The 25,545-nt window shown below is 45.5% G+C and overlaps 1 protein-coding gene across 1 annotated transcript; it reads left to right on the forward strand.

Annotated features, from left to right (window-relative positions):
* Positions 1–188: 188 nt before the first annotated feature.
* CSNK2A2 (casein kinase 2 alpha 2) lies at positions 189–25,277 on the forward strand. Its single transcript, XM_032230508.1, has 11 exons — positions 189–570; positions 2,094–2,205; positions 12,354–12,455; positions 12,978–13,028; positions 14,150–14,209; positions 16,125–16,208; positions 19,044–19,154; positions 20,223–20,324; positions 21,330–21,430; positions 22,553–22,701; positions 23,977–25,277. The coding sequence occupies exons 1-11, from the start codon at positions 467–469 to the stop codon at positions 24,051–24,053; spliced, it is 1,053 nt and encodes a 350-aa protein (XP_032086399.1). The 5' UTR covers positions 189–466; the 3' UTR covers positions 24,054–25,277.
* The last annotated feature ends 268 nt before the right edge of the window (positions 25,278–25,545 follow it).

Below are 25,545 nucleotides of genomic sequence, written 5' to 3' on the forward strand. Positions count from 1 at the left end.
GGCCCCGTCGGCCCGGGCCAATGGCGAGGCATCCTGGGAATTGCAGTCCAAGGCGCCAGGCGTCCTCCTGGGCGTCAAGGCGACGGGCCGGCGCGAGAGCCCGCTAGGCCTCGCCAGGGCTCGCCCGGGATCCGCCGCGCCAGAGGGGTCGCTGCAGCGCCGGGGCGAACCGGCAGGCTTCCTCTCGCGCGGGGCGGGCCGGGCCGTGTTGCCGCCGCCTTTGCCGCGTCCGGTGCGGCGGCCAGCGCCGCGGCCAGGCCAGAAGTGCCCTTTCGCCGCCGCCGGCCGCCCAGGCCTCCCCACTCGGCCCGGCCTGGCGCCGCAGCCACCGCTCGCCGCTCGCGCCTCGGGGCTGCTGCTGCTGGCGGAGCTGCTGGGCCGCCGGTGGTGCTGCCGCTCCGTCGCCGCCCCCGCCCGCCGCCCCCGCCTGCTCCTCCTCGTCGCCGCGCCGTCGCCCGGCCCCGCCATGCCCGGCCCGGCCGCCGGGAGTAGGGCCCGCGTGTACGCCGAGGTGAACGGCCTGCGGAGCCGCGAGTACTGGGACTACGAGGCGCACGTCCCCACCTGGGGGTAAGCAGGCCGCGGGGAGGAAGGGGGCCCTCAGGCGCCTCGGCGGCGTCCTCCCCGCGAAGCCCCGGCTCTCTTGAGAGGAGCCGGCCGAATGAGCGGCGCGGTGCTCCCGTGGGCGTCGCCGGGGAGGGAGGGGGCGGCAGAGCCCCCGGCATGGCCGTCCGTCCGTCCGGCGCGTTGGGTGGGAAGCCCCACGAGGCAGCCTCCCGGCCCGCCGCCTGGCTCTCCGGGGTGGCGATGCGAGTCCGTGGGGCGGTGGTTGCGGTGGGTGGACTGGAGGTCCTCCTCGGGGCCCCCGTGGCCTGGAGGGCGCGCGTGGGACGGGCGGCGGGGAAGGCGAGGGGTTTCTGCAGCGCTTCCTGCCAAAGGTTTGGACAAAGGCTCCTCGGGATGGGCAACCCTCTGGGCTTCGCGGCTGTAACAACTGGCGTTCCTCTTGGAGTTGGGCGAAAGAGTCCCAGCTAGGACAGCCGCCCCCCACTTCTGAACTAGCAGGGCTCCGCGTCGGCCAAACTGCCCTGGGCGAATCCAGGGGTCCACAAGGGATTGTAGTTTGTCAGGTTCCTACTAAAGGTCGTCCCTCCCCCACCCAACCTATCCTTTTGTATGAAGCTCTTGGATGGGATGGGAGGGGGGTCCCTGGATTGGCGTTCCCAGCACGCCCTTCCCAGATGTTTGGGGACAACAGCTTAAAATCCCATCATTCTTAGCCCAGATAGAAAAGACTCTCTTAGGAGAGAATATGGTTGATAGGAGGAGCCCTCAGACCATCTAGAGCAGAGGCCTTCAAACTCGGCCACTTTAAGACTTGTGGACTTCAACTCCCAGAATTCTCCAGCAGCTATGCTGGCTGGAGGATTCTGGGAGTTGAGGTCCAGAAGTCTTAAAAGTGGCCGAGTTTGAAGGCCTCTGATCTAGAGTGCTGTGCAGTTTTAAACATCAGTTCCATGGTGGGAAAGAGAACTCTTCTATGCTGCTGAGAAATTTCAGTTTTCCTCTCCAGGCTTTCCTCTGAGGTTGCCAATGAATTTGTCCTCATCCCATTTCATTGCTAGCCATTCCTCCCCCCCCCTTTGCTTCCAAATTAATCGGGGTTTGTTCTTACCCTTTTCACAGAGCTTTTGTTTGAACCCTTCTCCCCCGCCATCCACATCAGTTCCCTTTCCTCTCCCCACCAATCAGTAGCAAACATGAAGGGTAGGAAGCGTGAGAGGCTGCTTTCCTCCTCTCCTCGGCTTGTAGAATTTGTTTTATTTCTTTAAAAGACTTATATAGATTCAAATGCACCAAAACCCTGGGCAGTTTACAGGCAACACTAAAAAAAGGTAAAAACCATCATGCTGTTGATAGGTGGGGTGGTTATAGAATTCTCCTTTCCAGCAGCTGCCGTCATGTGAGAGCATACAGAAGAGGCATGGCTGTTGCTTACCTGAGGATGTCTTTTCTGGTTCCTCACTCTGAAGGAGCTGAGGATCTCTTTGTGGAGTCTCTTCTCAATCGTTTTCTTCCCTCCCTGTTTGCAGTAATCAAGACGATTATCAACTAGTTCGGAAACTCGGCCGGGGGAAATATAGTGAAGTCTTTGAGGCTATAAACATCACGAACAATGAGCGAGTGGTTGTGAAAATTCTTAAGGTGAGTTCTTTCTGGATGCTTATCATGGCAATTAGGAATGATACATTGATATCTGGTTTTCCTAGTATTCTGCAACATATTGATGTACAGGTTATCCTCGATTTACGACTGATTGTAGTCATGGCAGCCCTAGAACAGGTGTTTTTTGGCCTATAAAAGCATTTCTGGGCATCATAAAAATCCCCCCTCCCCCATTAAAGGATCACATTTCAGATGCTGGGCAACCTGTTTGGATTTACAACTAATTGCCAAGTGCTCTGCAATCATGTCATGATTTGCAATCCTCCCTGTCAGCTTGCAGCATCCTCTCACAATGGTTCAGAAGGCCCCTTTCTCCAAATTGTGTTAATTTGGGGAAGGAGCCTTCTGAACCATTGCGACAATGGGACCCACCTGTAGAATAGAGCATGACAATAGAAAGGTAAGTGGACCCACAGCTGTGGGTGGGAAGAGGGTCGGCATGCCAATGGGCCTAGCCATCCAATGGCTCATGGCAAGTTTCTACCTGATGCACCCCATAGGTTCACTTAACAGCTGTAATGGGAGAGCTCGGATTTTGTTCATCATGTGGGTGCCTCGATTAATGATTACAGTCATGACCAAAATTCCAGGCTTGATTTTGGTCATAAATCGAGGATCACCTTTAGTAAATGAGCTCTCACTTTGAATGCATATTGAAGTGCTGGTTTCTACCTTTGGCTCTAGAAACTTTTATGACAGAAGTATTTCTTCTGTTAAAGGTAAAACTGCATTTGGAACACTTTTATCATGAAAGCTTCTAGAACAACATTTTCCAATTTGGAATGTTATTACTACTTTAATTGAATTTTATAAACAGTTATAAAACAGCATTCTATGTAAAATAGCAAACATCAGGTATATTAAAAGGAGAAATATAGCTAATTGCCATTTCCAGAATTTCCCTATGACAGTAAAGATTGAACAATATTTTACTAGTTTTTTGAGGTTTTTGCATATTTGTTGGTTAACAGAAAATATCCATTTTCTTTCACTCTGTTCATGTTAAGAATAACCATATTTGGAGACCATGTTAAATCGGTCAGTAATTCTCTCAAGAATGAAAATTTAACACTGCAGAACTGTAAATTAGAACAGGCATGGAGATTTTGAAATGGTAGATTTTCTCCGGAGGGTTAATGTAATTGTGAAACATTTTTCTGTGTAAATATAATGGCACAGTTTCAATATTAGTAAAATGCTGTTTAATTGGATTAGTGTGCTGGATGTCGTAGTTTGGTATATGCCTATAAATATCTCCTTCAATATCCCCGTCCAACTTAATTTTAAGCAAAATATATCTAAATACATTTCAGCCCAGCAGTGATGAGGAACATCTTCACAATCCTTTCAGCAAAGCATTTTGTAACTACTCAAGCTAATGATTACAGGTCATTGTGGAACACACACACCCCAATAGCTATGCTGTGAAACTGCTTCTAACTTGCTCCAGAATGTATAACATTTATTAAAATAGTGTGGCATTTTTAGTTCATGTAGTGTGCAAAAGAAAGGAATAGAAAGAAGTAGTTGCTTTTGTGTGCCATCTGTTTGGTACAGGTAGTCCTCAATTTAGCACCAAAGTTGAGCTCAGAATTTTAGCCATAAGTTAAGGCGGTTGTGAAGTAGGCCATCCCATGACCAGATTCCATTTTATGACTCTTTATGATGGTTGTAAAGCAAATAACCATAGTTGGTAAGTGATCTGTATGGTTGTTAAGTGATCCATTTGTGAGATGGAACATCTTCTTAGACTAGATCAGTGATGGCAAACCTTTTCAGCACCGAGTGCCCAAAAGCCAGAATGTGTGTGTGTGTGTGTGCATGTGCTGGAGAGCCGGAAACTCGAAGACCAGCTGGCCGGTGCACATCCGTGTGCTGGAAACCAGAAGAGCAGCTGGCGGTGGTATGTGTCCACAGAGATGGCTCTGTGTGCCACCTCTGGCACATGTGCCATAGATTCGCCATCACAGGACTAGATGATCTACAAGGTCCCTTCCAACTCTGTTAAACTGTTGAAAGAAGTGGACCAGGCAAGAGAATCATGGTTTCCCAGGAAAGAGGCAGCACATTCCAGGCAGAGGCCCTCATTAAGAGACTGTCCCATTCCAAATTGGATTGGATTGGGGGCGGGGGAGAAGGTTGGAGAAGAAGAGGTGAGGATTAGCCACACTGGAGAATCTTTCAGGATGTGTCTGCTAGTGAGAAGGTTATTGGTTAGTCTGACAAGATTCTGTCCAATGGTTTAAGCCGGGCGTCGGCAGCCTGCGAGTCTTTCGTCCCCCTACTGTGGCTGGCTGTTGGCTGAACCCATCACTGGCTGCCCTCGCCACTCCTCGCCTGGCTTGAGAAGGTAAGGGTAATGGTGGTGATGGAGACTCGCTCCATATTTGAGAGCGGGAGCGAAGTGCCCCTGAACATACTTCATCTCACGGGCGCTTCTTACAGCCCTTGTTGGTGCTGCACGCACCTCAGTTGTTCAGGGATATGCGCAACTTGCTCTGTGCCCTGAGACACTGGCCCAACGCTGCGGCGGATGCTCCGCATTGTAATAGGCTTTAGGAGGAGGAGGGGATGCTGTCTCCCCCATTATGAAGCACACTAAATGTAACTGTGCTGCGCAAGATGCTGCGAGAGCAGTGGGCAGGCCATGGAGGCAGCAACAGCAGCGGGGTCGGTCTCAGGACGGAGAGCAAGTCGTGCGTCAGGAGGCCAGGCGAGGAGTGACTGTGGGGGGAGGGCGAGGGGTGGGGCCAGCCAGTGGTGGGTTCAGCTGACAGGGAGGCACAGCAGGGGGACGAAAGAGCTTCATTTATCTGGGAGCCTGAAATGACTCTTGATTTAAATCATATTGTAAACATCCAAATAAGAAGAAAGAATATTATTAGCAAGAAGAAGAAGAAGAAGACCAACCCTCACCTGTTTTTGGAAATGGTTCAAGGGGAAACACATCCACATGAGAGAGGCAGAGGAGGAGGGAGGGGGAGAGACAGAGAGGGAGAGACAGAGACAGAACACGGGGGAGTGCAACTTTTTACAACGGTAGGATGTGTTTTACAGGCAGTAAAGCACTCTTTCCGAAGCTGTCATAACTTTGAAAAGCCATTAAGCAAGGACTTTTCCTGTACAAGGTTTGTTATAGCCACTATTTTTTGGTCTCCCATACTTGGAATTCAGAATCCCTGCAGTTGCCATCTACACCTTGAATTTTTCAACTGTATTTTCGGTTTTTGTGCTGCACCTGATGCAGGAAAGTGAGGAATCTGAGACCTGAGTTCTCTTTTGTGCCCTTTTGATTGCTCATAGCAACGATATTGCTCAATGGGAAGGAGTTGCTTGGTTTTCCCTGGAGGACTTTTTCTGTGATTTGTTTTTAATTGCTCAGACTGGGGCTATTTCATACAGACCACCAAAAGAGCAGCTTGCTCTGAATCGCTTCGTGTTCAGCCTTTGGGTTCATCCCATGCAGCCCCTGTCTCTCCACAGGCTTGAATCCCCGATGTAATGAAAAACAGTTCCTTTTTCTTGGTAGCATCCCTCACACCTCCATGCTGGTAGTTGTTCCTATGAACGTTGTGGTTTGTGCTGAATTAAGTGGAGTTGCACTAAGTAGCACTAAGAGGTGGAGTGCAAGGCTTGCAGAGATTCAAAGGGTCTCTTTTTTCAGCTTCAGACAAGCAGGTGGGTTTTGGTGGTTGGAATCTTCCAGTCTTAGGTAGCTGCCGTACCTGTTGAATCCTTTATGAGAAATGTTAGACTATGGCTAGTAGGGAGCGGCAGATGAGTTTTGTCTCCATATCTGACAAAACTGAGATGGGAAACAGTTTGGCTCAAACATTTGTTTATTTATTATTCCAATTTATGTAGCTGCTCATCTCATATATATGATCAGAATACAACAATTAAAAATGATAAGAAACAGTACAAAAGCATATTAAAAAATCATCATAAAATAATATTCATAGCCGAGGTAATCATATCGCTACAACCACTGCAATGTCACAAGTCTTTTCCTATCATTCATTCAATAATTCATTTTTTCTCTTTTACACACCTGCACACTACAGAAGGAAGAGCAATAAAGATCCTCTTTCTCATGGTCCCTCCACCCTCATCACACGGAGTCTCTTCAACAAGGCATATCCCTGCTAACTTGCATGTGCTTCCTGTTGTGGCCTCTCGTCGCGTCTCTTCCGTTCTGGAGTTGGAGTCTGGTCACACTTCTTTTATCCTGTGGCTAAAATCCTTTTCCTGTGACTCCTGTCTCTGATCATTGGCCCTGTGCATTCCCCTCAGAGCCGCATGACATCGGGATATTGGTTGTGAGCTGCAGCGAGGGTCTTCCTGATGGATGGCCCGGTTACTCTTTGCGTAGAAAATGCTGTAATCATATTTATTTGATCAGTGCAATGGGTGCTATTCATGCCATTTGACAAAGGATTGATAATTGAAAAATGGGAATTGTATATGGAACCAAGCTCGTGTTAAAACTGCGGTGGCCATTTTCACTCTCGTCTTCCTCTCTTCCCCACAAGATGCACTTCAGGGGTGAGAAAAGCCAGGCCCTGCACTTAGGCAAGAAAAACCAAATGCACAGGTGTAGAATAGGTGGTACCTGGCTCAACAGGAATCACTGTACGACAGATCTAGATGTCCTACAACAGTGGCGGGGGGAGGGGTGATTTTGTGCTCGCAACCTATCCCACGTATGTGCGAATCGAGCTTCACACATTTGCCCACTGCTTGCACAGCCCACTTCCCAAAGGGCCGTGGACCGGGACTTGGGGACCCCTATCCTAGTGGACATAATCCAAAAAGACTGCCAAAAAAGCCAATGCAGTCCTAGGCTGCATCAACAAAGGGATAGCATCAAGATCACAGGACATGTTAGTACCGCTTTATAATGCTTTGGCAAGACCTCACATGGACTATTGCATCTGATTTTGAGGTCCTAGAAAGAGTGCAGAGAAGAACAACAAAGATGTTAAGGGATGTGGAAGCTAAACTGTGTTATGAGTGGTTAAGGATCCTAGATATAAAGAGAAGGAAGAAGAGAAAACCTGGGGCTATTGTAATAGCTGCCTTCAGGTACTTGAGGGGCTGTTACAGAGAAACACCTGGGGCCAGGACAAGGAGCAACAGGTGGAAGCTCTTTAAAGAGAGAGCCAAGCTAGAGGGAAAGAGAAATGTTTTGCCAGCAAGAACAACTAATCAGTGGAACACCTTGCCTCCCAGAGTTGTAGGTGCGCCATTGCGGGACCACCGTTTGTCCAGGATGCAATAAGGAGTCCTGCCTTGGGCAGAGGGCTGGAGAGGCAGACTTCCAAGGTCCCTTCCAGCCTTATGTTTCCCTTTTCTGAACCTCATTGTCTTAACAGGTGGCTATTCTAATCTTACGTGAAATGATTCTCCTACATCAAATTTAGCTCAAATTAGTCTGGTAATTTATATCTTGGAGAGTTGCTAGATGCATCCAAGAATTATGTCAAGATGAATTCTTGGAATTCTGTGTGTTCATTCCCATGCCACTAGGATCAGTACTAATAGCAGATTCCTCTTGGATAGGAAGCAACCTATTTGTGTAGGCGGAGGCTTATGGCCTGCATGTTCCTGCCTTACAGGGCCCAGGTAAACTGTGGAGAGCAGGTTGATACTTTACTCTAAGCCAGGGAGGCATAAAGTATAAAGTAAAAGCAGAATATAAATGTAAGAAATAAAGATTATCTACTCTACCTTTATTTAAAGACTACTGTAAACTAACAATTCTATCAGCTTGCTGACAAGATTGGCTTGTGTAACTATAGTAACTGTCAGCTTTGCCTCTGTACCCTCCAAGTGCAGATCCCACTTGCTCTGAGTAGCTGTTGGAGGCCCAGGGTGTCTTTCTGATCCTGATTTCTTTGGGTCTTGCTGTCCAGCTTCCTCTCTTGCCGTCTCTCTCCAAAGCACGCCTTTCCTAGAAGATGGCTGAAGTTATCGGTTGGCTGCCAGGAGTGTAAAACAAGGCAACTTATTAGTTAAGATGGTGTGTTGAATGGCTGGGTTATGAGCAAGGAGGAACCCTCCCGAAACCATATTTCAGTTGTAAAAGGTGTTACCATCTTTCATTAAGTCTGAAAGGAGATTGGACTTTCTGCTGTTAAAAAAATTGTAGCGTTTGGGCACACATTTTGGGAAAGTACGAGATCAATCAAGTGCTCTAAATTCAGAACTTTTTATTTCTTAGAAAAAGGGCAAAGTAAGAAAAAGAGCCAATTTAGTCTAGTGCCCCCCCCCCCAAACCAGGCAAAAACCAGGAGCCGGGGAGCTCTAGCCCCACCTTAGGCATGAAAGCCAGCTGGGTGATTTTGGGTCAGACAGTCATTCTTAGCCCAATCCATCTCAAAGGCTTGTTTTTGTGGGGACAATAGATGGAGGAAGGAGTATTAGGTTCGTTTCATGCTTGTGTTGTTTATAAAAATAATAAAAGGCAAAATACATATAAATATATGTATAAAGAGGCCATGCCTGCACTTTTACAGGAATCATAGGGATAGACATTTAGACATTTTTTAAGACATTTTATTAAGATTTATAGGCCGCCCTTTTCCCTGAGGGGACTCAGGGCGGCTTACAATCACAGGGAAGGGGGTGCAATATCAAAAGACAAACAGTGTGCGAACAGAAGAAAATAGTAAAACACAACTTTCATTCAACAGACAACACTCGGGCGGGTAAATTGGGAACCTATCCCCAGGCCTGATGGGAGAGCCAGGTCTTGAGGGCTGCACGGAAGGTCTGGATGGTGGTGAGGGTACGGATCTCGGTGGGGAGGTCGTTCCACAGGGTCGGAGCTGCAACAGAAAAGGCTCTCCTCCGTGTAGTCGCCAGTCGACATTGACTGGCGGATGGGATTCGGAGGAGGCCCAGTCTGTGCGATCTAATCGGTCGGAGGGAGGTAATCGGCAGAAGGCGGTCTTTCAAGTACCCAGATCCACTACCATGGAGTGCTTTAAAGGTGGTCATCAGTACCCTGAAGCGCACCCGGAGATCGACAGGTAGCCAGTGCAGCTCGCGGAGGATGGGTGTAACGTGGGCGAACCGCGGTGCGCCCACTATCACTCGCGTGGCTGCATTCTGGGATAATCTGCATATGGGGCTCTGTCAGGTTTAAAAATAGTGTTCAGTTTCTATATTAACAAGGGAACTCTTATTTCAAGTTTTTCCAGACCATGGCTGAACCAGATGGGGAAACAACATCTCTTATTTTATCCCAGATAGACAGAAATGTCCAAACCAGCCCTGAATCTGGCTCTGAGGTCATTGCAATGAGGTCTATGGTACTATAGAAAAGGGGTTGCCATTTCTCAGCTTATCTATTCCTATAGTTAATCATCTACCTTGCCCTGGAACAATCTGAAAACTAACCCAGTCTTAAGGAAGATGAATGAACTGCTTTATCAGTGATAAAGGACATAAACCTCCCATAAACAGCACACCTGTCAGGCAGGAGTAATGGAGGATCCTGTGAGGATGGCCATTACTCTTTTGGGCATTCTTATTGTATAGGCTGGGCTGGGCTAGCTATGGGAAGATTTAATCTGGGGTCCCTGGGAGAAAATGACTGTATTATACTGGAGTTCTGGATTTAAGGGAACCGAAAACTGTATATAATTGAGTGGTATCTTGCAGAGTAAGAAACCAGATTTTAATAAGCTAAGAGTCCTTGGCTAGATAAACTATGGAAAGGGGCTCAGGATTGATAGATGTACATAAGAGGTACCAAAGGCACAATGCCCACATGGGAACAGGGACAGAGAGCATTGTTTCTGAAAAGGGATCTTAGAATTTGCAGTCAGCAGCACAAAGTATTGCTCCTCCTGCTGGGATGCACTAGTGGAATTTTTCTGGATTATTTTTTACTCAACACCTGGACAGATTTGGTCCATTTGCAAGTACAGACATCTTTTGCCAGTTTCTGTGCCATGTCAAATGTTATCATCTGTGAGCAATCCAGCTGATGGTCTACCGAGAACTGTGTGTTTCTATTTAATTTTCCAACCTTCCATTGGGTTGGAAAGGATGAAAAGGGCTTCTTCAGTTGTCTTGCAAGATTTAGACTTAAGTCTTAACTTACAAACAAGATAGCAATGGATGCACCCAGAGCAAATCTTGCAAGGCTGACTTAATTTCATTTTTGATCTGGTAAATTGATCGTGTGATTTCAATGAGGCATTTGACAAAGTATCCCAAATCTTCTGATTAGGAAGCTAGTTAAGGATAAGCTGAGTGGCGTGAAAATTTCAAAGGTACTTGAAAATCATATGTTTCTTCATCAAATGAGAGATACTTGGTGGGATCTTTCTATGTTTATTAATGACTTGGAAAATTGAAAAAAAAATATTTATCAGATCTGTAGATTCCACCGTCTTGGGTGGGCAACCTTCCATCTTAGAGCATCAAAATGAAATTCAGAACTTGTTAGACCACCAGGTAGGCCAGACTAGCATTCAACTCCACAGGAAGGTTAAAACAGCTTTTATTAAGAATGTCTATAATAATAAGTCACAAGTCTGATTGTGCTGTGACTCCTCCTCTTCCTTAGATACAGGATGAGAGATGCCCCATTCGGCACTAGTATTTCTGAAAAAGATCTTGGAGTAGAAGTTAATTCAACCTGAGTATAAGCCACAAAAAAGAGAAATGCAGTTTTACATATTTTGCATCAAGTATGGGGCCTAATTCTCAGCATCAAATCTTTAAAAATGATTCAGATAAGTGAAAGCAGTTCAGAGAAGAGCAGCAGGGATGATTAAGGAAACCTAAATTAGATCTGCAAGGGAAAATGGTGGAATATGAGAAGGGAATCTCATCCTGTGACCTGAGTCCCATTAATAGCTGAAGAGATTCTGGGTAAACAAACAGACTTGGAGCTGCATTGCCAATGTCCTCGTCTTCTCTTTTTGGGGTCTTTGAATCTAAAGCCCTGCACAGCTCTACTAATTTCCATGACAACCAAGGTCAGAATAGTGAGTGGAGTATTTTTCACAGTTACAGCTGTAAAAAAAATCTGAAAGAGCAGGAGAAATGCTTGCTGATGATGGCTTTTGAGAGAGTTACTAACTAGATTACAAAATGCAAGAAGAATTAAATCAGTTTTTGCATTAAAGAAAGCCTCACCTTTGAGGCGTTGGCCAGGAAGCAGAAACTCGGCACATTTGGGGCAAGTGCTGTGAGAGATGATGAATGAGTAAAACTATTCTTGGCAGAACTCAGGGAAATAGGAGGAGGAGAGCAGAGTGAGAAAAGTGGGTGGGATGCAAGAGGCTACAGGAGGCTCCTGGGAAGAGATGGAGGGGCATCTTTGTCTGAAGAGTTGTCCGAATGGAGCCTGACTCAGGGACCCCTAACTTATCAAATATGGGAAAGCTCATGAGATAATTTTTAACAATGGTTTGCTAAATGGCCTAAAGTGACTTGTTCATAGATAACATTCTAACTTTTTTCACAATTCTAAGATACCACAACTGGGGTTTGTATGTTACGCTGAAGTAAAAATGAAAGGGCACTTTATTGTTGTAACATATTAACTCTATCCTTGAAATGTCATATCTCCAAGTTGTAAGACAACCAGGCTTTTCTGATGGAAGCAAGAGGCATCTCCCTCAGCCTTGTTGAGCTTTCATCTCTTTGCATGTTCAGATTTCTCAGTTTAGCTTTATTTATCTTTATGGCTTATATGGCTGCCCATTTCACAAGATTGAGTGTGAGTGACAAAACGAAGATTAAAACAGCAACTACAACCATATCTGTTCAAATACCTCCATTACATCTCCTGAAATGAAAGACACATTTGGCTTGGTCTTCATAGATGTCTTTGAGCCCAGGAAAAAATGTGCCTGCTTTAAAACACAGCCGAGAGCTTCAGGCGGTCTGTGCTGGATCCCAGGCACAATTGGCAATTTTTGGTCTGAATGATGCACAGCTCTCATTCTCCTGCATTTCCCAGTTCAAGGGTAACGTATTTGCCACTAACGTGTGGTAACAATTTCCTCCTGATGTTGCCAACTTTGCATCAGCCCAGCTGAATTACTGGCTGCAAAGCAATGCTGAAATAAATCTCATGTCTTAATCTCTCTTTTGTATTTAAGCCAGTGAAGAAAAAGAAAATAAAACGTGAAGTCAAGATTCTGGAGAATCTGCGTGGTGGAACCAACATTATTAAACTGATTGATACAGTCAAAGATCCAGTGGTAGGTATCAGGATAAATGAAAGATATTGGGATTCTTTGCTTCACTTGCAGAATGGAATTAGAAGCTTTTAATTTACATTCTGATTTTATATGTCTTATTTGTGTCTGTACACACACACACACACACACCACAAAATATGCATGTGCGCGCGCACATTCACAAATCTGTTGAGAAAGCTGAATGGCCAGGCTAGGGTCAGATTATCCTGGAGGAGGTCTGACTGATCAGATAAGAATCATCCCTGGCTTGATGGTGCATCCTCCATCTAGCCACAGAGAGAACATTTAGATTTGGATTTCTAATTGGATTCTGAAAGGTTTAATACTCTTTCAGACCTCGAGGTAGGTCAGGAAACAGGAGGAAACTAGCAAATGTGAGATAATTAAATGCTGCTTGCTATATCTTTAATGACAGAAACCAATTCAGCTCTTTAATTTGAGCCAATTGGGGGAAAAAACTTAAAATAATAGGAAAATGAAATAGAACAGAGTGTAATTAAATGGAACTGTTCTCTCTTTCAGTCAAAGACTCCAGCTCTGGTGTTTGAATACATCAATAATACAGACTTCAAGGTGAGTCAGAAATGCTTGGGAGATGGAATGTGGAGTGGCTCTTTTGGCAGAACAAACTGTGAAGCTTTTAAGGCAATTTGCAAGAAGCTTCATTTATAATCATGCTCTTCATTTGGGAACTGGGCTAAATTTTGAAATATACAGTAGTTCTGGTGTGTTTAGTTCAGTTTTTTGCAAAATTATGACCAGGCTGTAGAATGGTTAGAATCTGGGACAAATTTGTTGAACATAACATTGCAAAAAATTATGATAACTTTTTTTAGAGAGAAAGCCAAAAAGAATTAGCTGTGTGTTTACACTGCTGACACTATAATAAATCCTCAAGCTGGGGATGAACTCACAGAGTCATCATCAGCTGTTTAATAGGGACAGAGAATTATGAATAAAATTGCACACCTAAAGGAAATTTGGAAGAAGAGCAGCAGGAGTGAAGAAAATTAGGAAACTCTGTACTGTATAATTTTTTAAAAGAACATTGATAATTTTGGTTGCATTAGAAGCTACATACATTGTAGGAATATTACAGAAAGAAGGAGCCCAAGAATCCATGAAATAATCAGTGGATATAAAATCTAATGGAAATACCAGCAAATGTGCCTTCAGATAAAGGGCATAAAGGTAAAGGTTCCCCTCGCACATAGGTGCTAGTCGTTCCTGACTCTAAGGGGTGGTGCTCATCTCAGTTTCAAAGCTGAAGAGCCAGCGCTGTCCAAAGACGTCTCTGTCGTCATGTGGCCAGCATGCCTAAACGCTGAAGGTGCACAGAATGCTGTTACCTTCCCACCAAAGGTGGTCCCTATTTTTCTACTTGCATTTTTTTACGTGCTTTCGAACTGCTAGGTTGGCAGAAGCTGGGACAAGTAACAGGAACTCACTATCTCCATGGGAGCTTCATCGGATTGCAAATGGTGGGTAGAGGAAACGTTAGGATCCTGCCCCTCCGTACCTTGGCTTTCCAGGGTCATTTGAGGCTTTGTCAGTCTCCTCTTGGGGCTCTTGAAGTCCATCTAGACTTCTTGCTGAATGCAGAAGAGCATCTGCAGTCACCCAGTCGGAGGACCTAAGACCTAAAATGTCATGGAGCCACAAGCCTGATTTATCTTTTCTTGTGTTTCTTTCAGCAATTGTATCAAATTCTAACGGATTTTGATATCCGGTTTTATATGTATGAATTGCTCAAGGTGAGTGCTCATGATTTTAATTATTAGAAGTTTTGAACTGCCTAGTAGCTGAAGTTCTTTGAGTGGTTTAAATGCGGAAGCAACCATTTATAAAGAGACATTTGTGGTACCTAAATTTAAGTTTTCTCAGATGGGGAGCTGTATAAAGATGACAAATCCCTTTTTAAAGTTTTCTCCAAAAAATAAAAATAAAAGAAATCGGACTTGGGAATGACACCGATGACTTTGCTCCAGCATTAAAGGCATGTGGATGTTGGTTGAGATCCAAAATGTTGCCGAATCAGAATTGAACACGTGTGGGGCTAAAGCCTTTGGTTGGTTCATATATCACTCTAATTTATCTTTAGTCTCTAGAGTAAATGCCCACTGACCTAGTTTATATAATACTCCAAACTTTAAGGAATAATTCACAGTTAACTTAAATTCACAATTAACTCTTATCTTTAAAGAATAATTCACAATTCAATTTATGGAACCAAGGTATAAGGTTCTGTCTATGAAGGAATGCACAAAATTAATGGGCTTTGGTACAGGCCATGCTTTGAATCCCCAATAATTTGCTGTATTTTAGACTTCCTGTTTCTGGACAACGCTTTTTCCCCAGGTCAATTAATTTTGCATAGGATGGAACCATGGCACAGCCAGTGCAGCCCCCACCTCTGTCCCACTCTGTCCAAAATAACTGCCATGCAGAAGATGGGGAATGGGAGGGAGGTCTTTCTTCTGCCTGCTCTTGTCCATTATTTGCTTCCACTTAAGGAGGTTCCCCAGAGTAAGGGGCAGATCCTGAGAGCAACTTTCCCTGCTCAGAGACTGGGTGTCTGTTGTGCCCAGGCTGGGCAACGTTGGCCCACAGTTCCTCCCTAGAGCCAGAAGAGGATTATTTCTTGATAACATTGATACTTGGAACCAGCAGTCTAAGCAGATATCATGCAAAAGAAAGGGATAGGAAAAGAAGGGGAAAGATGAGCCCAGCTGGCAGAGAGCAGCATCAGGCCTTTGGATGCTCAGCCAAACTGAGAAAGGCAGGCTTGGCCTGGGGAGTGCAGGGGTCCTGGTGAGCTGGTGGAAGTGCCCTCCCATCCCCGCCTTGCTTCTGCAGCCTTCTCAAATGGCCTTGGGAGGGGGCTTCCCAGTCTCGAACTGGTCTTGAACCAGCTGCTGATTCCTTTGTGAGTGAGACTGGTGCTTGGTTGTGCCTTCCAGATTGACCATTGTGCTTTCAAGGTTTTTTTTAAAAATATTTTGACCTTTTTTCATACCATATTTTTCGGATTATAAGATGCACCGGAGTATAAGGCACACCAAGATTTTGAAGAGGTAATTTTTTTTAAAAAAAAGGTTTTGCCCTCCCCAGCTTCCAGGAGCATTCTGCAGGCCTCCCAAACCCTCTGCATGTCCCGTTTTTTTGTGGAAAATGGGGCATGCAGAGAACTTAGGAAGCTTGCAAAATGTTCCAGGGGGCTGGGGAGGCATAAATGCGGCGCATAAGGGGTTTAGGAGATGAAAAACGGGGCGTGCAGAGGGTTTGGGAGGCCTGTAAAGTGCTCTTGGGGGCCGGGAGGGCAAAAATACCCCTGTTTTTGTGAAAAATGGATCAGTGTTCGCTCCTTTTTGCCCTCACCAGCTCTCAGGAGCACTTTGCAGGTTTCCCAAACCCTCTGCGCATCAATTTTTGCAAAAAATGGGATGCGCTGGGCGGGGTTTCGGAAGGCCAAAAATGGCTGTATTCAGTGTATAAGATGCGCCCAGATTTTCACCCTCTTCTTGGAGGGAAAAAGGTTCGTCTTATACTTTGAAAAATATGGTATTTGGTTTTCGTAATACTTTGTCTTAGTATTGTTGTTCATGTCCCAAAGCCATTTGGAGTCGGGCAGCATTATAAGCATAATTTCTAAGCAATTTTTTTTTGCAGGCCTTGGATTACTGTCACAGCATGGGGATCATGCATAGAGATGTCAAGCCCCATAATGTCATGATAGACCATCAGCAAAAAAAGGTAACGCTGAGGGGCCCCTCCCATCCCCATGCATCAGAAATGTGTGGCACAAATATCTTCAGGAATTTAATCTTTATTGATTAAGTTATTTAACCATGTCAAGTATATAAAACTAATAAAAGTATATCAATAAGATAGAAAACAATAGGATATGTTCAGGATATGTTCATCACTCCTACAGTTAACCTCAATCTGATCTAAATATTTTGTCCTCTTCAAAATATCCTTCCCTGCAAAAAATAAAACACATCCTCTTGAATGCTCCAATATTTTTGAGTTTTTAAATAAGAATCAGAATACAGCTGGAAGGGACCTCGGAGGTCTTCTAGTCCAACAACCTTCTCAAGCAGGAGACCTTATACCATTTCAGACAAGTGACTGTCCAGTCCCTTCTTAAAAACCTCCAGTAATGAAGCGCCCACAATGTCTGAAGTTAAGTGGTTCCACTGGTTAATCGTCCTCCCTGTTAGGAAGTTTCTCCTCAGTTCCAGGTTGCTTCTCTCCTTGATTAGTTTCTATCCATTGTTTCTTGTCCTGCCCCGCTGGGGCTTTGGGGAATAGGTTGTCCCTCTCTTCTTTGTGGAGCCTCTCCAATACTGGAATATTGCTATCATGTCCCCTCCAGTCCTCCTTTATAAGACTCTAAGTAAGCAGCCTAAATAGGAGTCTAAATAAGAATCTAAGCAAGCAGCTTTTCCTACAGAGTAGAGTTTGCAGTCAAGAAGAATGTGTTGAGGCTCCACAAGTGCTCAGCCTTTCCTAAATTGGAACTCCATGAAATCTCATGTGTCTTCCATGGAGTCCCATTTATTCAGAATGAGCTCTAGATAAAGCTCTTCTGAGATCTTGAGGCATGGAAGCCGTTAAATGTTTTTCCAATTGGGAGGCTGAGTTGCATTGAGCCAACCGCCTCAAAGGCTCCCTGTGTTTAAGTGCTGCAGGGTCATCTTGGGTGGTTCTTTTAGATCTGAGAGGTCTGGCAGTTGGAGGGAGAATCCGAGGGATGAGGTTTGACAGTTGGGCTACATGTTGCACGTCTTCCAGAGCAGGTTCGTGCCTGGGAGTCCTGAGCTACACAACAAATAGCACAAATTCCATACTCATCTGCCTGTTTCCCCTCCCCCCTCTATTTCATGTGAAAATGTGGATGGCAGAGTAGCTGCTTACCATATTAGAAGACTGCAGAATGTCAGCTCTCTGCTTTATTCTTCCAAAAAACCTGAAAAAAAGAAAAGAAAAACCATTTGTGGAAAAGAATAAGTCAGACCACATTAGCAAGAGAAGGGGAAAATTGAATTGAATTGAATTTATTATATTTCTATGCCGCCCTATTCTCAGAAGGGACTCAGGGCGACTCACAACCCAAGTCAGGGGGGGGGGGGGGATACAAATGGAAAAAAAAGACATGGACAAAACAATACCACAATTTAAAAACACTCAATAGCCACACCATTCGAGCGGGGACAGGAACTCATCAGCCCCAGGGCTGTCGGAACAGCCAGGTTTTAAGGACTTTGCGGAAAGCCTGGAGGGTGGTGAGGGTCCGAATCTCCACGGGGAGCTCGTTCCAGAGGGCCGGAGCAGCCACAGAGAAGGCCCTCCTCCGGGTGGTCGCCAGTCGGCATTGGCCAGTGGATGGAATTCGGAGGAGGCCTAATCTGTGGGATCTAATCGGTCTGTTGGAGGTAAGATGAACATAAAATTAACAAAAAATGAGAAGCCAAACAGATAAGAATAAACTAAAAGTCATAAAAACAATAAACCAGTTATGAACATGAAAGTATTTTCACCACTACCTGCAATGGATAGCTGTTTTCCCCCAGACCTCTGGGAGAATATTTTACAAGACAATCATATCTTCCTCCTGCTCCTCCTCCTCATTTTGATTCGGATCCCATTATCTGCCAAAAGCCAGTGGAACCCAGGAAAGGGCAAGAAGCCTAACAACAGGGCTGGGTAAATTACCAGTTCTGAGTTTTCTAGCCACTTGGGCCTCCATTGAACTAGCCAACGGGAAGGGACAGAAATAGCAGTTGGGGATTCTCCAGTCACAGCTTGCTGTTAGTGCTTCTTCCTCTTGGCAGAAGTTGGAAGGAGGAATCTCTTGACATGAGAACTATGAAGCAGGGAAACAACTTGGCTCCCAGAATTGTGGGAGCTCTCTTGTTGCAGGTTTTGTCCAAGATGCTCTGAGGATTCCAGCCCTGAGCAGAGGCTTGGATTAGAAGACTTCCAAGGTGGCTTCTAGGCCCCTATTTCTAAGCCTGTAAGGCCCCCAGATGACCAGATTTTCATCCCCAAGCTAATCAGCCCATGGATTCCTTTTCTCCTTAGGACCCAGCCACCCTCTGCTTCCCCAGCAAGTCCCCTGGCCCTACTTGGCACCTTCCATTCCCTTTCTCCATTCCTTTTGACATCCTCTGTTCTAGTCTAAAGCTAATCAGGCCAGGAGAATGGGTTTTCTCCCCCTTGGATGCAGCTGGTTTTGCATCCTTAGGAGGAGATGCTTGAGAATAAGGTGGGAAACCCAGCTGGTGCTTGGAGCAGACCTGGTGCCTGTTGCAGAGGCTTCCCCCTTGCAGTTGACTTTGTGGGTAGAAGCTGGTCGGAGCCTTCTGGTTTAGATGTCCCCAACAAGCACCTGGTCCCTGTTTTCTAAGAATGAGCTTTCTTTGGGCGAGTCTGCTGAGTTATGTGAGGCATCCAGCAGTTCTCAGTCAAACTGGGAGTACAGGACTAAATTCATCAGGCCGAGCAGAAGGGCAGACTGGGGCTCTTGGACAGTCTTCCTTTGCCAGAGCGGATTCAGCAGCTGATCGTTTTGTCTGTTTGCAGTTGCGGCTGATAGACTGGGGTCTTGCAGAATTCTACCATCCAGCTCAGGAATACAACGTCCGGGTAGCTTCGAGGTACTTCAAAGGGCCAGAGCTTCTTGTGGACTACCAAGTAAGATTTGCCCTCCATTATGGGTGTCGCTCTGAGAAACCAATGTGTGCCAGTGCTACTTTCCACTCCTCCACACAGAAAAAAGGGTTAGCCGGGTTTGCCACAAATATATAAAGAAATGACATTTTAAAATAGATTAAAAATATGGGACAAAAACTCGTGAGATCTGTCAGAAGACGCAATGCAGGTTAGTGTGCATTTTGTAGCTGCCGTTTTTCCCTCCTCCCCCAACTAGTGTAGCTTAGATACCAGGAGCTTAAGTTGTGTGCTGGCAAAATATTTTTTAGGAATATTTGGGAAACCATTGCGTATCATGTAGTTGTGCTACAGATGTGATAGCCCCAGCCCAAACTGCCTTGCCGTGTCCCTTAGGCTGGAGAAACGGAAAGATCAACTCTCTTTCTAAATCTGTTACGGATATCGTCAAGAGGGATGCTTTTGGTAACACATCTGAATTGTTGAAGGCCACCTGGCCCCAGACTCCTCCTAGGTGTGCAGGAAATACCTGGTTGCCAAAGGAGGGCTTGCCAACACCAGGTGGGAGGAAAGCTAAATAAGGGCCTTAAAGATACGAGAGTGGGCTCCCTCTGACTGAATGTTCCTGTCCACTGGGGTGCCCGCTCCTCTTTGCCCCGTTAGATGGTCTTTCTGAATGCAGAAACTTCCTGAAGTTCAGGAGCTTTGCAGAGAGAGCATCATCCCTGAAACGTGGGTAGATTTGGGTAGAAGATAAAGGAAAAGGGAATCAGGAGGTAACATTAGCACAGAAAAGGAATTTGCCCCGACTACCTGGGGCCAAACTTGAGTGTGTGTTTCTGATCTGCGTTGAACACCTCTTGGAAACCAGTGGTGGCCATCCATTCAGATAACTCAGAGCCAGGAGGGAGAAGCGGAGAGCCATGGCTGGAGTTCATTTTTGAAACTGCTGCCTTCCCTGGTGCTGGATAGAACTCTTCTATAAAAGGTGACAATAGTGTGTTTTAAAATTTAGCAGAAAGTGAGGAGGACGGAATGGACATTCGTGTGCATTTTCATAGTTTTGTTTCTGCTGTTTCCTCTCCTCCCCAGATGTATGACTATAGTTTAGACATGTGGAGCTTAGGCTGTATGCTGGCCAGCATGATCTTCCGGAAAGAGCCCTTTTTTCATGGTCAGGACAACTATGACCAGGTGAGAAAGAGTGGGACAAGGGCGGCTGGGGTCTCCAGCATCTGCCTTTGCTGCCCAAAGGAGGCCCCCAGCCTCCAAAGGTTCCTGCGCTTTTTAGGGGAGATTAAAACCAGAGAATCTCTGAGTCAGGCGAGGCTCTTGGGATGTGGAGTGGCCGCCAGCGTTTGCCAGAACCAATGGCATCCAGAAGCCGTAACTGAGGCCAACCAGAAATAAGAAACCAACCAACTTTTATTAGAGTCTGTAATAACTTTCAAAGTGATATCAAATTAACAACAACATAGTCAGAATTCATGTTCATTTTGAAATAGTTTGTACATTATAAAAAACATTATCTTTCCAAAACAAAGATCACTGATCTGCTACCAAAGGTGGGTAGTTGAGTTTGATACTTGTTTTGGTTCCTTTTAAAGACGAAGTCCACAAATTTAGCTTATTGTATTTTAAACCACAATTTATTTTGGAATTCTCTTGTGGCTGCATTCAGATATTCTGTGCCTGCAAGATTAAAAAAAAAAATCCAGTCTTAGGTTGGTGATGTCTTAACAGTTGTTGTTCTGCTCCTGACAAAGCAGCAGTCAAGAAGGCTCAGGAGGGGCTGTTCCTTGGGCTTCAGGAGCCAGGCTTTGCTCACAGGTTTTGGCAAGCCTTGTGGAGTAAATTCTTAGAAGGGAGGACCTCTCGGCGAACACTCTTGGTCTATCAATAACCACTTTGGAGTAGCTTCTTTTTAATGGAGGTGGTGAGGAGCATATTTCTCCATAGACCATACTCTGGCTGCAGCCCTTCCATAGCCCTTTTCTATGGGTGAGAATAACTTCCAGAACTATCAAGCTTACTGGACAAAGAGGCAAAACCCTGCATGCAAAAGTTGTATTGTTTAAAGTTGTGCTACCAATGTTGGCTCAGGAAAACAGGTCATTAACCCTTCCGGATTCTCCCCGTGGAAGAGCAGAGCGGGGGTCTGTTGTTTTCCTAGTGCTACACACCTATTCTCTGTTGCAGTTGGTTCGCATCGCAAAAGTTCTGGGTACAGACGAATTATATGGTTATCTGAAGAAGTACCATATAGAACTGGACCCCCACTTCAATGATATCTTGGGACAGTAAGTTTATTGTGCCATATTTTTCTCTTGTGTTACCCAGACTGGGACCTTTAGTATGAAGAATGACACCAAGTGTGTTGGATTTTCCTGGCAGGTGGACCTTTGGGCCTCTCTCTGAGTAGGTGCGGCCTTTCCTTCTTGTGGGAGGGCTTCCAAACACCTCATGGCCAATTCTATAGTCACTGGAATTCCAGTGCTCAGAGTCTTTGCAAGTTCTTATTCCTCTTCTGGTTTCAGTTTCAATTTTGTGGCCACCTGTGATTGTCTTGACTACATTGCTTACTTTGGGATGCCAGTAAATGCCTCGAGGTATTTATAAATTGTTGACCAGGGACGTGGTGGCTCACTGGCTAAGACACTGAGCTTGTCAATCAGAAAGGTTAGCAGTTCAGCAGTTCGAATCCCTAGTGCCGTGTAACGGAGTGAGCTCCCAGTACTTGTCCCAGCTTCTGTCAACCTAGCAGTTCGAAAGCACATAAAAATGCAAGTAGAAAAATAGGAACCACCTTTGGTGGGAAGGTAACAGCCTTCCGTGCGCCTTTGGCGTTTAGTGGCGAGACATCTTTGAACAGCGCTGGCTCTTCGGCTTTGAAACGGAGATGGGCACCGCCCCCTAGAGTCAGGAATGACTAGCACATGTGCGAGGGGAACCTTTGCCTTTATAGATTGTTGATAGAATCCCCCAGAATTTGGCTCTGCAATTTTTATGGGAATTAGGGTTCTAGATTTCAACATTCCCCTTAGGAATACCGTGTTTGATTTCCACAGTATACAATATAAATAAATTTTTATTGTATATTGTGGAAGATAGTTCATATTTAACAGATATTTTGTGTTTGAGAATTGGACTTAATGTACCTTCCAGAATACCTATTAGGTTTGTTGGCTAGTTAAAATGTAGATTTAAATGAATATCACAAAAATATTGCAAGAAACAGCTAAATTATTTCTGTGATTCTGTTGATGAAAACTGCCAAGGAAATTGTAAAACAGGAAAGAGGGCTTTGTAAAAGAACCCAGCTTGCCAACTGCATTGCTGGGCATCCGCATTCCCGCACCTGCCTCCTCCTCTTCCTCCTCCTCCTCCTCAGCCTCGGCTTCTCCCCTGCTTTCTGCTTTCAGGCACTCGCGGAAGCGCTGGGAGAATTTCATCCATAGTGAAAACAGACACCTGGTCAGCCCAGAAGTCTTGGACCTTCTGGACAAACTCCTGCGATATGATCATCAGCAGAGATTGACGGCCAAAGAAGCCATGGAACACCCCTATTTCTGTAAGTTTTGGGGGGAGATATAGAAATGCAGGTGCCTATTCAGCGTTTATCAGAAATGCTGGCTACCCACCACTTTTCTTTGAGAACTCCAATTGCTTTGCTGTGTGGTAATATTTTCAGAAAATCTTCCACATTCATATTTTGCAAAATGGTTTTATCTTGGTCATTGATTACTAAAGTACCACCAGAGGCTGTTGCAGCAGAGAGATGGGGCTGCTGTCTTAGAAGTAATTATCCCAAGGATGTGGGTAAATTTAGATGTTTAGAAGACATTTTCTAGAGTTTAGGATGTCCCAGTCCCAATCTTTGAAAATACAATAAGTTCCAAAAGGACTAAATGTTTGGTTGTCTTGTGTTTATTTAAATGTATTTGGGTTTTGGAACATCTGTTCTCATAACTGAAAGTTTTAAGGTTTCAGATTTTTCCTGCTTACATGCATTACAGTACAAATCAAGAATAGTCCCTAAACCCCTTGTTCCCAAGCATCTATGGATTTAAAAGGCAGTGACAACCTCTGAGATAAATCTTTCCAGGAATGGCATTCGGCATCAGGAGAAAGCAGAAATGCTCAGGCAGCAATAGAAAATAGTCCAAGCAGCCTGCGAGCCTGCTTGGACTGAGGAGTTCAGCTTCTGTTGGAAGCTCCCTTGCTGAGTTGCTTGGGCTTCTTTGGTATATAGACGCTTAACATCAACAATTCCTCACCACTCATGGCTGGCTGTAAATGCAGAGGTAGCAAGCAGAAGGAGACGGGGGAAGTGCAGAAGACCACAAGCGCATTGTGAAAATATAGTTGTCCGTGCCAGGGCTTTGTTTCCAGTCCATCTGCTAAACAGTGAAAGTTACAAAGTGAACAATTTTATGTGCCTGTAGGCTGCCCATTGAATAATATGTTAGTAGGATAGCTTCATTTATTTCATTTGAAGGCATTAAAGCAGCTTAAAGCAAATTCTTAAAAACTCAAAAGTTCTAGGGATATATCTAGGTTTTATCACAGATGATCTTAGTGTCTCATACTATATACTTCTAAATATGAGCTACCTATAGAAGTCAAAGGTGAATTATTGCTGAAGAACATCATTTCCCCAGAAAATTGCCAGGTGTAGCAGATCTCCTGGCAAGAGTCTGGGGAGGAAATGTTTGTATTGCAGAAGTCCTGCTGGTTGAGTTTCCTGGAGCTCCAGGCTGGGAATACCTGCCATCCCAAAGCAGAGCCGGGGGCATTAGGACAGGTTCTTTGGCAACAAGAAACTCTTCTCTCTTTATCTCCCCAGACCCAGTTGTGAAGGAGCAATCCCAGCCTGGCTCTGACAGCCCTGTGCTCTCCAGTAGCCTCACAGCCACACGATGAAGTTTGGGTAACAACGGGTAATTCCAGAGGTTTACAGATACAAACACACCCTTCTGCCACCTAAGGAAGGGATGAACCCAGCCCCTCTCTGCCCAGCAGAAGCCTCACTTTGAAGAGAGCTAAGGCTTAGCCGCCCTCTCTCTTCAGCACTTGTGGCTATCCCAACTTTCTTTGTGTGTTACCAAAGTCCTGATCCCAATGGCTGTGTAAGATTTACATGGATCCGAGGGTGTCCAAAGGTCTGCATGACTGACTCGAGGATGATTCTGCAGTTTCCCAATCTGCCTTTCCTAACCTCTCGTTGGGCCACCTTCGTCCCCCCCCCTCCCCCACGTGTACTGGGATGCAGCCTGTCTGCCTAGAAACAGGCCCTTCTGGGGTCATCAGGAAGTGCGGACCTGTGCATAGGGAGGTCCCCCTCTCCTGTGGTTTGGGCCCTTCACCCCCCCACAAACCAGAAGTCTTGGTAACGAATTGAGTCAGTCCAGTTAACCTGCATCAAGACCCACTCAAAAGAGGCAGCCATTGAGGGGAACCCAGTTACTTTTTTCCCTTGTAGGGAACTGCCAGCCTGAGCTTGAAGAAAAGTTGTTCTTTGAGACGGAACAAGAGCTTTTTTCTAGTGAGGCATGTTCTTATTGCTAAAAAAAGCCAACGGGGCCCATTCCCATCAATGTCAAATTTAGCATTGCTTTGATTGCAGCAGGTTTGAATATGTGGAGAAGCAAAGAGGAGGGAGGGGTTTCTGCAAAGAGAGCAGATTCTGGAAGCAGAAACTGGGGGTTGCCCAGAATTGGTCTGCAGCAAACCTGCCCCGTTGCATTTGCACATGTCCAGCCCTGCCTTGGAGCCCTTGGGGTGCAGTCTTCTCCCTGGAGGGGCGGGTGAGATGCTCCTTTCGGTTTCTTCCCCCTCCCCCCCCCCCGCCCGCCCCAATTGGGTCTCTTTTGAGCCCTTTAGTTCAACCCCACCTTTGGGGAGATTATATTGTGTGATTCTGGTGACTTCGTAAACCTAAATTCACACATTTTTGTCACCATGCCTAAACGCAGAATTTTTTTCTTTATTACATTGTCAGATATTTAATTTTAAATGATGCAGTTAGACTGTTTCTATTTGACGCATCTGTTTACATTCCATATCCCAGTAATGATATGTTGGCATTGACATCAGGTCAGATCCATTTGTACGATTCACTGGAACCAATAAATCTCTATGTACAAACTGGTGTTTTCCTTCCTCTCGTCTCCGAGGCTTCTCTGGGGGGAAAGACTGGTTCAGGCCTGAGGTTTTGCACGGGGATTGGAGAGGAGGAAAGTCTTGACCTCCGTTTGAAAGCTAAAGCCTTTAGCTGAGCTTGGACCAATTCTCCACTCTGGGGACTCCCAGCTATGGGGAGTTTCTAATGGGCGTAAGAAGGAAGAGTCTTCCTGGGGCTCTCAAAATAGTCTGAGCTGTGGCTGCTTGTGTCTTGCCTTTGCGGTTTGAAAGG

This window comes from Thamnophis elegans, chromosome 14 (genome assembly GCF_009769535.1).
Source record: "Thamnophis elegans isolate rThaEle1 chromosome 14, rThaEle1.pri, whole genome shotgun sequence".
In the NCBI taxonomy this organism is placed as follows: domain Eukaryota; kingdom Metazoa; phylum Chordata; class Lepidosauria; order Squamata; family Colubridae; genus Thamnophis; species Thamnophis elegans.